Source organism: Garra rufa, chromosome 7, assembly GCF_049309525.1.
Source record: "Garra rufa chromosome 7, GarRuf1.0, whole genome shotgun sequence".
NCBI lineage: Eukaryota > Metazoa > Chordata > Actinopteri > Cypriniformes > Cyprinidae > Garra > Garra rufa.
The window spans coordinates 33,064,537-33,080,150 of NC_133367.1; the positions used below are offsets into that span (position 1 = coordinate 33,064,537).

General features: G+C 31.4%; 2 protein-coding genes across 3 annotated transcripts; both read right to left on the reverse strand.

The window, feature by feature from the left end:
• On the reverse strand, positions 1 to 3,541 carry rgs13b (regulator of G protein signaling 13b). 2 transcript variants are annotated; one of them, XM_073844082.1, is made up of 5 exons: positions 3,325 to 3,541; positions 3,130 to 3,189; positions 2,952 to 3,013; positions 2,653 to 2,819; positions 1 to 899 (listed from the first exon to the last, which is right to left on the reverse strand). In XM_073844082.1, exons 1-5 carry the CDS (start codon positions 3,399 to 3,401, stop codon positions 711 to 713), a joined length of 555 nt encoding a protein of 184 aa, XP_073700183.1. In that variant the 5' UTR covers positions 3,402 to 3,541; the 3' UTR covers positions 1 to 710. The 2 variants fall into 2 exon arrangements, with proteins under 2 accessions (XP_073700183.1, XP_073700182.1); XM_073844081.1 differs by having other exon boundaries at positions 2,952 to 3,016; positions 3,325 to 3,537.
• A 7,627-nt stretch (positions 3,542 to 11,168) lies between these two features.
• On the reverse strand, positions 11,169 to 14,328 carry LOC141339073 (regulator of G-protein signaling 21). Its single transcript, XM_073844704.1, has 5 exons — positions 14,174 to 14,328; positions 14,000 to 14,086; positions 12,318 to 12,364; positions 12,047 to 12,213; positions 11,169 to 11,707 (listed from the first exon to the last, which is right to left on the reverse strand). Exons 1-5 carry the CDS (start codon positions 14,248 to 14,250, stop codon positions 11,528 to 11,530), a joined length of 558 nt encoding a protein of 185 aa, XP_073700805.1. The 5' UTR covers positions 14,251 to 14,328; the 3' UTR covers positions 11,169 to 11,527.
• Positions 14,329 to 15,614: the final 1,286 nt, after the last annotated feature.

A 15,614-nucleotide genomic window follows, 5' to 3' on the forward strand; every position in this document is an offset into this window, starting at 1 on the left:
TCTAATCTTTATTTCATTGTCCTCAAAAATGACAGTGGACGGAACAAAAGTCAACACCCAACCAGTGGCTGTGGCTAATAAATAGAAAACATCTTTACTTAAATTAAACTTTATAACATAACAAGTAATGCCTACAGTTTTTGTGTGAGGCACACATGCTACAACTTTTCTTGTATCTTTTGTATTTTTTAGTCATTTAAAAAAAATAATTTTAAACTTGACCTCTCGAGTAGGTAATTAAGTCACACATTTCTCTCATACATCTATGTGGAAATAAGTCACCAATGTTGAAATACGATATGTCAAGTTCCTCTCACAAGAGTGTCCAAATCAACTCAGCCAGTAGCTTTTCGCTACTAAAGTCATTGTTGGACATGGTAAAGCAGTTCTTAAAGATCCTCTGAAAGTGCCAGGAACAGAAAATAGTGTTGTGCCCACGCTGTAGCTTCAGAAACCACCGGAAGGGCTTGAAGGACCTATGTCCTAATCTACACAGGAAGCACCCTCAGTTAAGAAGCACTTCAGTAACATGTTGGACGTTGATATCAATAGCACATTCCCAACCATATTGTCTTCTTCTAGTCTCAGAGGTCTTTTAGGTCCTACATGTCCACAAGCTTTGGGGTTCTGCTCCTGCACCAAAGACCAGAGCCATTCCAGTTTTAGCTTTGGTGTTGTATATATATATATATATATATATATCCACAGAGTCATCTTTGAGCATTATCCGCAGCGAGAGACTCAAGAAGGGCCTTGTACATCTCAGACCGTAGAAATCTAGGGTAGGAGTCGCGTTCCATCAGTCCGTAAACGATCTTCTGTGCCTCGTCGAAACACTGCGTTGTCGGACTCTTCACGTTCTTCTTGATTTCCTCCCGTGTGTGATAGTCGATGTTTATCTGCGATGCAAATGAGAGCCATTGACACCATATGTCTACACTGGAAGTGACCGATTGTGAGATGTACTGGCCAAACAATGAGAAATTACATTGGAAATATGCAAAATTAAGAAAAGAGAAAACGATATATGACGTCTAGGATAAAACAACGCACAAGTTGTGCTGCGAAGAGGCCAGTATCAGATAATTTAGCTAATTCCGTTGTTTATTTCACAATCAAACGTTGTTCCTCTGTTTAGATTTGTTTCAGAGGTCAGGCTCCTCTGCCAGGGGCCCCTGAACTTAGTGGCCCCAGAACAAAAAATGGCAGTAATGGCCCAGTCAATCTGAACCAATTATCTGTAAACTCAGATCTACTTTAGACTTCAGCAATAGTAAAATAAGGGAATAACTCTGTAACCTACTTTATTTTCAATAATAATCCAATACAAATGTACTTATTATATATTATTTATTATTATTTTTCTTTTTTATGTTATTATAATTAAATAACATTTTTATATTATATGTTTTACCATTCATAATTATTTTATTTTATTTTGTATACATACAAATCCAATACAGATTGACTTAAATATAATGAATGCTAATTATATATTGCGTTACTACTGTATATGCATACAAATGTACTTATAAAGAATGATTAATTATTGTTTTTATTATATTTATTATTTTGTATTGAATTTATTGCTATTGTGTATACATATAAAGCCAATACAAATGTATTAATAATGAATGATTAATTATTATTTATAAATATTACATTATATTGTATTTATACTGTATATACATACCAATTCAATACAAATGTACTTATAATGAATGATTAATTATTGTTTTAATTATTATTATTTATGATTAATAACCTTTATGAATTTATTGTATATTATATTATATTATATTATATTATATTATATTATAGATCCATTATAAATTGGTTTGCATGTAATGAATGATATTTATATTACATTAAATACAAATTAAATACAAAGGTACTTATATTGAATTATTCTTTTTTATCATTTTATTATTTATGATAAATAATCTTTATTAATTTTAATTTATAATAAATTGCATTTCTATCATATGTAAATATAAATCCAATACAAATGCACTTATAATGAATGCTTTATATTATATTATATTATATTATATTATATTATATTATATTATATTATATTATATTATATTATATTATATTATTATGTACAAATCCATTATAACTTGTATATAATGAATGGTAATTATTACATACATATATTTACAAATTCAATTCAAATGTACTTATAATGAATTATTAATTATTATTATAAATTATTAGATTATTTATTTTTAATTTATTGTATATGAAATTGTACTGCTACTGTATATACATATAAATCCAATAGAAATGCACTTATAATGAATAATTATTATTTTTAATTATATTACTCCTGTATATATATATATATATAAAAAATCCAATAGAAATGTACCCTTTTTTAATTATTATAGTATTTATATATATTTTTTATTTTTAATTTTTTTTAATTCTGAATTTTAGTCTATATATGTATGGTTAGATGAAGATGAATTAGCATTAATAAACAGAAACTGTCTGAAGTTATTAAAGTATAAAATGCCTTTCATAGAAATTAAGACAAATAAAAAAACATAGAGCAAGAACTTTTGTTGAAAGCGTATCGCGACACAACAGCTAGCGCCGTCTCGTTGATTTATATATTGACAGGGTGTTGTGTGGTGTGTCCAGTACCTCTTTCGGAGATTCTGCTTCGACAAATTGCTCGAAGATTTTCCTTGCCTTGGAGCCCATCTTAGAGGACGACGTTATCTTCTTGTAGTCCTCGCAGGTCAACCAGAATTCGATGTTCTCGTCGCTGAACTCCGATTTGAGAAAGGTGCGGAATGTGGCCAGGCCATCTGGAGGGGGAGCGAATGCGTGCGCGCGTCAAAACACAAGGCGCGAATGGAAACCAGCACCTCTTTAATTTACTAATGTTTTACTCTGGCCTCAACAAAACCAATGCCAAAAATAGCTCTGAAAAGACTTACATTTGGAACCGAGGAGTCGATCCAGAGACTGGGACCATTGTTGGGTGTCTTCTAAACTTAGCCTGCTGAGATCAGACGGATTTGATTAGTTGACCGTAACTGGATTAGAAGCAATAACTCTTGTTTGGACTGTTTCGGACCTGGTTGTCCTTATATGTGTGTGTTGCTTTTTCCTTACCTCTCAGGAGCGGACGAACTGGTGAACATACACTTTAGTCGGCACATGAGGTTCTTTCCTCTACAGAGAGAAAGTCAGCGTTGTTGTCGGCATTTTACGCTTCACACATGCAAACCTACGCTAAAGCATGCTGGGACTCACAATAGATTCCCTTGTGCTGATAGTTGAGTGAAAGTGCCTGAAGATCACACTTACAAGGTCTTGTTTCTCCTGCAGTCGTCTCTGTCCATGCTGAAATGTGTTGGGAGAGGTTGCGGGATTAGGCCAGGCATGGTAGAGCGAGGGCTTATTGCCCAGGAATCCACAGCCGTGCGCTCCTGCTAGTGATCATGCTGCACTTGGTGCTCTACAGGTTTCCCTTCTGCGTATCCGGCTCTGCTTTTTATGCCCTGCGACGGTTGCTAAGGGCTCGTGTCACCAACAGGGACTCGGCGAACCACAAAGAGGAAGCCCCGTCGAACCCTCCCCCTCCTCCCCGGCTGCTCGTGTGCGAAAAGCAAAGTCTGTTTCTCCATATTTTTAGACATGTAAATTCACATGTACCTTGCTAAAATAGCTGATAAGCAAATGACAGCTTTGCATGTTTTGGGTTTTTCAGTAATCTACGGACGTAAACAGGGCCGAACTGTAATGGAGCACAAATGGAAATAAGAGTCAAATGAGATGGTTAGGCCTGTTCATCACTCTTTGTTTTGTGTTTTATTGGTAGATAGAAGACGTTACACAAAGGAATCCTTTTACAAACATATAGATAATGAGTAACTAGCTTCAACTGTGCTAAAAAACATAAAAATTACAAATAGAACCAAAAGAGTTTTACTGGAAGGTCTTTGGTTTCTCTAGTCTCTTGGAAAACCATTTATGTTCTTGTGGTTTTCAAAGAACCAACACACTGATTAGAAGAACCTTCTACAAAGAAATGAGAAGATGGTTTTTGCTCTTCCAACTGATTAAAATAATGTTTTGCTATTTTTAGCAAAACATATCATTAATATTTATTAAACTTTTGTTTGTCAAATAAAAGTCATGTGGTGCAACCAATATGCATCAATGAACCTCATATTTATGAATTCATTCATTATATTTGTTAAAAAAGTTTTTAAAACATTTGTCGTCAAATCGAAGTCATGTGGTGCAACCAATATGCATCATAGAACCCTCATATTTATGAATCATTTCAAAATATTTGTTTAAAAACAGTTTGTCGTCAGATCAAAATCATGTGGTACAACCAATATGCATCATAGACCCTCATATTTACGAATTAATTCATAATATTTGTTGGAAAAAAAAAACATTTGTTGTCAAATCAAAGTCGTGGTGCAACCAAAATGCATCATAGACCCTCGTATTTATGAATTAGTTCGTAATATTTGTTTAAAAACAGTTTGTTGTCAGATCAAAGTCATGTGGTGCAACCAATATGCATCATAGACCCTCATATTTATGAAGTAGTTCATAATATTTGTTGAAAAAAAAGTTTTGTTGTCAAATCAAAGATATGTGGTGCAACCAATATGCATCACAGATGCTCGTATTTATGAATTAGTTCATAATATTTGTTTAAAAACAGTTTGTCGTCAGATCAAAGCATGTGGTCCAACCAACATGCATCATAAACCCTCATATTTACGAATTCATTCATAATATTTGTTGAAAAAAAAAAAGCATTTGTTGTCAAATCAAAGTCATGTGGTCCCACCAACATGCACCATAGACCCTCATATTTATGAATAAATTCATAATATTTGTTTAAAAAACATTTTTTGTCAAATCAAAGTCATGTGGTGCAACCAATATGCATTATAGATGCTCATATTTATGAATTATTTCATAATATTTATTTACAAAACAGTTTGTCAAATCAGTCGTGGTGCAAACCAATAAGCATCATAGATGCTCATATTTATGAATTAATTCATAATATTTGTTTAAAAACAGTTTGTCGTCAGATCAAAGCATGTGGTCCAACCAACATGCATCATAGACCCTCATATTTACGAATTCATTCATAATATTTGTTGAAAAAAAAAAACATTTGTTGTCAAATCAAAGTCATGTGGTCCCACCAACATGCACTATAGACCCTCATATGTACGAATTAGTTCATAATATTTGTTTAAAAAAACATTTTTCGTCAAATCAAAGTCATGTGGTGCAACCAATATGCATCATAGACGCTCATATTTATGAATTATTTCATAATATTTATTTACAAAACAGTTTGTCAAATCAGTCATTTGGTGCAACCAATATGCATCATAGACTCTCATATTTATGAAATAGTTCATAGTATTTGTTTACAAAATAGTTTGTCGTCAGATTAAAGTCATGTGGTGCAACCAATATGCTTAACAGTCCCTCATATTTATGAATTAATTCATAATATTAGTTGGAAAAAAAAAACATTTTTCATCAAATCAAAGTCATGTGGTCCCACCAACATGCACTATAGACCCTCATATTTACGAATTAGTTCATAATATTTGTTTACAAAACAGTTTATTGTGAAATCAGTCATGTGGTGCAACCAACATGCATCATAGACTCTAATATTTAAGAACTAATTAATAATATCTGTTTTAAAAACATTTCTCATCAAATCAAAGTCATGTGATGCTACCAATATGCATCATAGACCCTCATGTTTATAAATAAATTCATAATATTTGTTAAAAAGAACAAAAAAATTTGGTTGTCAAATCAAAGTCATGTGGTACAACCAACATGCATCATAGACCCTCATATTTATGAATAAATTCATAATATTTGTTAAAAAGAAGTCATGTGGTACAAAAAGTTTTATGTAAGTTATGCATCGGAAAATCATGGAAAATCATTAAAAATGTAATTAAAAAAAAACTTTTGTTCATAAAATTATACATGCATGAAACAGCAGATGATATCAGACCCTCTTCAGATACCTCTATATTTATAACTCTTTTAATGAAAAACAGTTGATTATTTATATTTTACAAGCTTGTGTTAGTCAAATCTTAACTTACATAAAACTTAAAAGCTAAACATTAAAAGCTTTTTAGAAAATAATGATGATTACCACTTCACATTTTTGTCATCAAATTAAAACGTTACTTGAAAATTGTATAAAAGTTTTATATTCAGGTTTGAAGCAACGCAACTGACGTGTTTAAGGCCCAGAAAGGTAGAGTAAGCACATAGTTAAAATAGTCCACGTGACATCAGTGGTTCAACCTTAATTTTATGAAGCTATGAGAATACTTTTTGTGCACAAAGAAAACAAAAAATAATGAATGCAGGGTCAGAAAGCTCTCAGATTTCATCAAAATTACCTTAATTTGTGGTTTTTAGATGAACAGAGGTCTTGAGGGGTTGGAACGTCATGAGGGTTAGTAATTAATAACAGAATTTACATTTTGGGTGAACTATCCCTTTAAAAAGTGCTTTTTGTGTGTTTCATGTGTATTAATCCATAGTAAGTGACTTTGGGTTTTGTCTCCATAAGTTTATCCAAAAATGGATATAGGCACTCAAGCGTTCACTTTTGACACCGTGTGTTAATACCAGCATGAGTAGACATCCTCAAAGTCACCTGACTGACGCGCTTTATCTCATACTGTAACACTGTCAGCTTCTCCATTGTGCGCAATTGAGCAATTTTGTACCTCGGGCAATGTCAGCGGCTCAGAACATTACTCATTTCCTTTTAGTTGCTATGGTGACTGTGTATTTGGCAGCAGATGATGGGCAGATTGTGTGAGAGATTGGTCAGCGTTCATCCGCAGGCTGAAACCGGGTAACTTACAAATTGGTGAAGCATTTCATCAATAATTGGCGCATCTGCTGTGAAGTTGCATGATGGGAGCTTACTTTTAACGGTCGCCTTTGTAAATTAATTTCCTTATAGCCGTGTTACCACATGATTTCGCATCAGCCGGACTTCTGAGGTGACAACATATATGTTGCGATGAGATAGGAAATGAATTGTATGGGAAAAATCTAATAATGTATGATTGAATTAGTTGTACAGTACACTGTGCTTTATTAAAAATGCGTTGGTCCCTCAGAAGCAAATAGTGTCCAAAACATTAATTTACTTAAATGCTCATGTACCCAGAAGAAAAATATACAAAATTTTATATTATTTCCTGTTTTTTAGTTATTACTTATTACACATAATAATAATAAAAAAACTTATTATTTTATTATTTATTTATTTTAAATATGTGTGAAAATAACCGTATTAATATTCCCTTTTATTCTGGATTATTATAGTTAACTGAAACTAAAACCATTTAAAAAATTGTTGCTGAAATAACTTTCCTGAGGTCTCCTGAGCTTTGAAAGAGCAATAATATTTTCTTTTGTTTGTATTTATGTCATCAGCATCATATTTTAATGTCTAAATTAAAATCATCTGAAAAATCCCCATGAAAATCAAATAATGTGCATCCAGTAATATTTTTTTAAAATGAAAAGCATTGTAATCCAATAAACATGCTATCTGATGAGGATTAGTTTTTTTAGATAATGTGTCATCCCTGTTACCATCATATTTCCCCATTTTTGAACTATTGAACTCCAATTAATTATAATTAATTATAATTCCAATAATTTGTCTTAAAGAAAAATCCAGTAATTTATATATGTATAGTTGACTTTAGGTAATGTGTCAACCCTGTTACCATCATATTACCCCTGTTTCAGTAATGAACTGTTCCATTAATTTCAAAGAATTTTCCTAAAGAAAAATCCAGTAATTTATATATGTATATATAGATGACTTTAAGTAATGCATCAACCCTGTTTCTGCCATATTTTAACTTAAACTAAACTGAAACTAATACCATTTCAAAATTTTTTAATGAAATACATTTCCTGAGGTCTCCTGAGCTTTGAAAGAGCAATAATATTTTTGTTTGGTTGTATTTATATAATCAGCATCATATTTTGAAAATCCCTATAAAATCAATAATGAAATTGGGCTTTAAGTTATGCATCAACCCTGTTACCGTCATATTTCCCCTGTTTTATTAATGAACTGTTCTTTTAATTTCAAAGAACTTTCTTAAAGAAAAATGCAGTTATATGTACATATAGATGACTTTAGGTAATGCGTCAACCCTTTTTCCGCCATATTTTCCCTGTTTCAGTAATGAACCTTCCCACTAATTCCAATTAATTTTCCACCATATTTTCCCTGCGTCAGTAATGAACTGTTTCACTAATTCCAGATAATTTTTTTAAAGTAATATCCAGTAATTTATATATGCATATATAGTTGACTTTAGGTTATGTGTCAACCCTGTTATCGTCATATTTTCCCTGTTTTAGTAATAAACTGTTTTATTAATTCCAATGAATTTTCTTAAAGAAAAATCCAGTAATTTGTATATTTATATATAGCTGACTTTAGGTTATGCATCAACCCTAATAGTTATAAACCCTATAATAGTTATTGCTTATTATAAATAATAAATAAAAAAAGAAGTGAACTTTCATTTTTAACACTTTTGTGGAATTTGTATATTTTTTGTTTCTATTTTTTTTGTGTGAAAATAACAACATTAAAATTCCCTTTTATTCAGGGTTGTTCTAGTTAACTGAAAACCATTTCAAAAAGTGTTGCTGAAATAAATTTCCTGAGGTCTCCTGAGCAATAATATTTTCTTTTGTTTGTATTTATATCATCAGCATCATATTTTAATGTCTAAATTAAAATCGTTTGTGAAAAATGTGCATCCAGTGATATTTTGTATAATGAAAAGCATCTTAATCCAATAAATATGTTTTTTTTTTTTTTCAATCTGACGAGGACAGATTTTCCAGTGCTCTTAAAACAGTGGTGTCTTTATTATAAAATTACCTTCCCCAAGAAGGGCATACCCTGAGGGAGATCTAACATGCATCAGACGATCGTTCACATTCACTGTGTTGGTGGAGTATAAAGTTAATCAAACATAGTTATTCTTAGACACTCTGAATTGCCTTTTTAAGCTATGAATCTCAGGAAGTAAGTCATTGTCACAGTGGGGTCAAGCACTGACATGGATTATTATTGTACATTATGGCAATGTCTCTCGCTTAAGGCTCGTCTCTGCATCAATTAGCATGGGTCGGACATGTGACCAAAACAGAGTTCTTCACAGACTGTGGAAAACTTCTTCTTAGAGTTTGCTTTCTGCTCATAATTAGTCATTGTCCACAGCCTTTCTAAAAAAAAAAAGCTCATCTGCAGTTCACAGTATATTTGTGTGTTCTAATCATAAAGTTGGCACAGATTGGAAATATCAAACACCTGAATAAAAAAGCCATTGTCATCAAGAAACATATATATATATATATATATATATATATATATATATATGTGTGTGTGTGTGTGTGTGTGTGTAAAGTCAGTGGTTATAAGTAAATAAGGCATTTTTGTTTCTGCTTGTCAGTAGTGAGATTAAATGGAGAACAAATGTAGATGTCTATAAAAGTTGCTTGTCAATTTTTCTTCTGATAAGAGCTTTCAATTTAAACTCACTTTTCTCATTAGATTTCTAATTCAAATTCAAATTTGAACAGGAATTTACATCAATATACATTTTGCATCAACCCTGCTTCTGTCATAGTCTTGATAATGGACATCCCATAAATTAAATATTCAAAGGAATTTTCATAAACACAAAGAAATAGATAGATCTGACCTGTTTCACATTTCCCCTGTTTCAGTAATGAACTATTCCATTAATTTCAAAGAACTTTCTTGAAGAAAACTCCAGTGATTTATATATGTGTATATATAGTTGACTTTAAATTATGCGTCCTCCCTGTTACCATCATATTTCCCCAGTTTCAGTAATTAACTATCCTTCATTTCCAATGAATTGTCCAGAAAAATCCAGTAATTTATATATGTACATATAGTTATATATGCATCAACTCTGTTTCCATCATATTTTCCCTGTTGTATTAATGAAGTATTTCATTTATTCCAAAGAACTTTCTTAAAGAAAAATCCAGTAAGTTATGGATTTATATTTGACTTTAGGTTCTGTGTAAACCCTGTTGCCGTCCTATTTTCTGTGTTTTATTTATTAACTAATCTATTCATTTATAAGAATTTTCCTAAAGAAAAATACAGTAATGTATATATAGTTGACTGGTTATGTGTCAACCCTGTTCATCATATTTCCCCTGTTTTTGTAATGAACTATTCCAATAATTTAAAAGAATTTTCCTAAAGAAAAATCCAGTAGTTTATATATGTGTATATATAGTTGACTTTAGGTAATACGTCAACCCTGTTACCATCATATTTCCCCTATTTCAGTAATGAACTGTTCCATTCATTTCAAAATTTCTTAAAGAACAATTCAGTAATTTATATATGTGTATATATAGATCACTTTAGGTATTGTGTCAACCCTGTTACGCCATATTTTCCCTGTTTCAGTAATGAACTGTTTTGTTAATCCCAATGAATTTTCTTAAAGAAAAATCCAATAGTTTATATATAGTCGACTTTAGGTTATGCATCAACCCTGTTACCATCATATTTCCCTGTTTCAGTACTGAAATGTTCCAATAATTGCAATGAATTTTCTTAAAGAAAAATCCAGTTTATATTTGTATAGTTGACTTTAGGTTATGTGTCAACTCTGTTACCATCATATTCCATTTTATTACTATTCCATAAGAAAAAAAAATCCTAAACACAACATTCAAAATGTAGACATATTTCTTTTTCTTTTTGTTATGAGGATATATTTGGGTTAATATCTCTTTTTTATCACTATTATCTCCACTTGTATCACTTTTTTGCTGTTGTTTCTTAATATTTGCAAAAATAACAGCATTAAAATGTCTTTCCAATGAGACTCTTGTAGTTTTATGACCTTGAGTACAAGAATTGTAATATCTTGTATTTAACTGTAAAAGTCAACCCTGTTATCTTTCATTTATATGAATGTTTAAAGTAAAGTGAATGTAACTGGTCCCATGCAGTCTCTCATAAAATATGAGGATTTAAGAATTTGTGAAAAAAAATTAGCAAATGCTTTTGATATCAGCAAACCATGTTTATCTTGAGATCCCACAATGCAGCTTCTCAACACTTAAACACATCCAACAAGTCTACTTTCAAGACCAACATTTACAGAAAAGTCACCTATTTCACAGAACAGTCCAGCCCATCTCTCAAATAACAGTGGAAACCATGTAATGTTCGTTCATTCTTGATCATTTCCTGTAACGGTAACACTTTTATTTTTCTCATTCATCTTATCACTTTAACCAGTGATGCTGAACCTCTGCACACCACATACTTTCTGTTCTCCTCTGTCATTTCCTCTAAACCACGTGCATATGTCCTCTTTCTGCGCACCGGCTCATTAAGAAACTTTTTCCAGTGTATTAGTTGCCTTTTGCTGGTCTATATTGGGTTCCTGGCTGCGTTCCTCAGGTTCTGATAGGCCTCAGATTTGAGGAACCTCGGGCAGGAGTCTTCCTCCATCAGTCTGTATATATGCATCTCGGCTTCATCAAAACAAGAAAGGTCAGGCTTCACCAAAGATCTCTTGATCTTCTCACGAGTGTTATGGTCGATGTTCACCTGCAAAATTGTAACATCCATGAAAGATAACTGATGTATATTTCTGTAGTATTTTTTGTTTTCAATGGTGTTTACTTTGTTAAGCAAATAGCTAATGAAAAAATTCTGGCTTGTTCTTTTGCGACTTGCAAGTGCACATTTATTTTTTTAATAAACTTGCTGTTGTCTTAAGGGTTTGAACCTACAACTTTTCAGTTACTATCCCAAATACTCTACGCACCACCCCTTTTATAAACAAGCATTGATATGATGCAATGGCATTTCCATGCATCGTAATGCAATGCAACTGTTTGGAAAGGCCCTACTCTATTTAATGCTTTACTAAATGCACATACTGACCTCTTTTTGGGCTGTGGGATGGAGAAATTCTTTGTAGATATCTGCTGCTTTGTTAGAGAGTTTGCCAGATGACGTCATCTGCTTATATTCCCTGCAGGCAAGCCAAAATTCAATGTTCTCTGCACTGAACTCAGACTGGAGAAATGAACGAAAGGTGTCCAGGTAGTCTGTTCAGAAAATAATATATTTTGTTATATGCAAAAAAAAAAACAAAAAAAACGTACATATAAAAATAACAAACTATATAGAGGTGATTGGTGGTTTAACGAACCTTTATTTTCTAGAAGATCAGCTAGTTTGGGCCCATGGTATTGTAGTCTTAAAAAAAAAAAACACCAGAAACTTCCACAATCCATAGTCATATAAACTGCTTTTAAATACTATTATTTTAAATTTAAATGATTTGCGTGACATACTATATTATTATTTATTATTATTTATTATTATTATTTAAATATATAGTCTACTTTAGGTAATGAATCAACCCTGTTACCATCATATTTCCCCACTGTTTAAGTAATGAACTGTTCCATTAATTCCAATGAATTTATTTTACAGAAAAATCCAGCAATTTATATATGTATATATAATTGACTTAAGGTAATGCATCAACCCTGTTACTGTCATATTTCTCCTGTTTCAGCAATTAACTGTTCCATCAATTCCAATGAAATTTCCTAAAGAAAAATGTAGTAATTTATTTATATGTAGTTGAATTTAGGTAATGCGTCAACCCTGTTACCGTCATATTTCTCCTGTTTCAGCAATTAACTGTTCAATCAATTCTAATGAATTTTCTTAAATAAAAATCCAGTAATTATATATTTATGTATAGTTGACTTTAGGTAATGCATCAACCCTGTTACATCATATTCCCCCTGTTTCAGTAATGAACTGTTCCATCAATTCCAATGAATTTTCGTAAAGAAAAATTCAGTAATTTATATATTTATGTATAGTTGACTTTAAGTAATGCGTCAACCCTGTTACCGTTATATTTCTCCTGTTCCAGCAATTAACTTTTCCATTAATTCCAATTAATTTTCTTAAAGAAAAATCTAGTAATTTGTAAATGTATATATAGTTGACTTTAGGTTATGCATCAACCCTATCACCATGATATTTCCCCAGTTTTATTATTGATCTGTTCCACTAATTTCACAGGACTTCCTAAAGAAAAATCCAGTAATTTATATATGTATATGCAGCTGACTTTAGGTTATGCATCAACCCTGTTGCGTTATACTTCTCCTATTTCAATAATTAACTGATCAATTAATTCCAATGAATTTTCCTAAAGAAAAATTAGGTAATTTATTTATATGTAGTTTAATTTAGGTAATGCGTCAAACAAGTTACAATTATATTTCTCCTGTTTCTAACAATTAAATAAAGAATTAAATAAAGAAAAATCCAGTAATTTACACACACACACACACACACACACACACACATATATATATATATATATATATAGTTGACTTTAGGTTATGCATCAACCCTGTCAGCATCATATGTCCCCTGTTTTATTATTGATCTATTCCACTAATTTCACAGGACGTCCTAAAGAAAAATCCAGTAATTTATATATGCATATGTAGTTGACTTTAAGTAATGCATCAACCCTGTTGCATCATATTTCAAGAAAATTCATTGGAATTAATTGATCAGTTAATTACTGAAACCAGTAATTAACTGATCAATTAATTCCAATGAATTTTCTTAAAGAAAAATATTTTTTGAAATATTTCTGTAATCTTTTTCTAATTATTTTACAAAGACTGCATGCACATTTGTATTTTGTCACACCGAACATTTCAAATAAAAAAACAATTTATTCTATACATTTATATGAACTACGGCCTAAAAATGATTGACATTATGTACCCATAAACTGATGATTTCAGATTGAAATAGTTATATATACATGTAGATAACAGTTTAAAAACTTACTGATATTGAGAGCCTTCAGTGTTTTGCTGAATCAAAACACATCTGATATTGTTTTTCTGTTTTGTCCTACTCAAAAGAACGTCCAGTCTATGAAATTCAAATAAACACTTCAGTAAATATCCATCTTTCAGTCAATTCAGTGTTTGTATGCAGAGACAAGTCAAATTCATTTACGTTTTTGGTTGTTTCTTGTTCCGAATGAGGTCCTTGAACTCGTAGATCCGAATCTTCGAGAACAGCATTTTAGGCATCGTAGGATGGTGGGAAGTATTTATTCAGAATAATCCGCTATGTTTCATGGTTGTGGAAGACTTTTCCCATCCAATGCCTGTATATATGGTTGGGTCGGCAAAGCAAACAGAGAGGGATGTTATCATACCTGAACATGTTCACACAGATCTCTGGATGCCATTGACACTACAAAGTCATCCATGTTCTTTATGACTCATAAAAACCACAATATCAGATCTATTTTCAAGTTTTCTCTTGAATTGGAAATGTGTTATGTAATATTACCACAGTTTCTTGTTGCTATAACAGCATGACAGTTTAATATTATGTAAATAATAACATTTAGGCCTTGAATGAGGTGTGTGAGACATCATAGTACATTTCTCAGTTTTTATACTATTTTAGGGCTTTTTGGGAGAGTTAAACGAGATCCGGTCTATGAGTTCAAACTCAATGGATGAGAAGCTTTTTTAGGTGTACATGAAGCTACTGTGTATTTCCAGTTTTTAGGAACACTATGGAAAGCTATGACCATACATTTACAGTAGTTAATGTACAAGAGTCATTCTGAACATGTGAAGCATTATGGAAACATTTTCAAAGATGTGAAACATCCTGTTAATGTTGTAACAGAGATCTTCTGGATTTCATGCTTCATTGGCGGATGGGCCGCGCCCACAAATAAGCATACACCCTATTAGTGAACACTTTCTTTGAGTTGCAGAGTCACACCAAGCGTCAACGTTGGGCTCGTTCATTGAGGTGTATTGTTAGTCATGTGGGAGTGGTAAGAATTTGATAACAGTGCTTTGTACATGTTTGCTGTGTAAGCTAAACTATGAGGCAATAGTAATGTAAAAACGTGAGTTTAGCCACATCTGTTTATTGGGTGGCTCGCTCTCACACTTCAAGGTGAAGTGTGTGATTTCTGTGCCTCTAGTGACACTAAAAAGAATTGCGACAAAAATGATTGTTAGTATTTTAGCATCCAAAAATATACACTTCACACTTTCTCCTAAATAATAATAATAATAATAGCATTTATTATTATTGTTATTATTATTGTTTATATTAAACTAGAAAACAATTATATATATATATATATATATATATATATATATATATATATATATATATATATATATATATATATATATATATATTATCTATTAAATTATTGTAATAAATGCATTAAATTATTGTTTTATTATTATTGTTTCATTATTAGATTTATTTCACATCACATTTATGATGTGTGTGTGTATATGTGTGTGTGTGTGTGTGTATATATATATATATATATATATATATATATATATATATATATATTCACACACATATATACACACACACATCATAAATATAAATATATATAAATATAAAA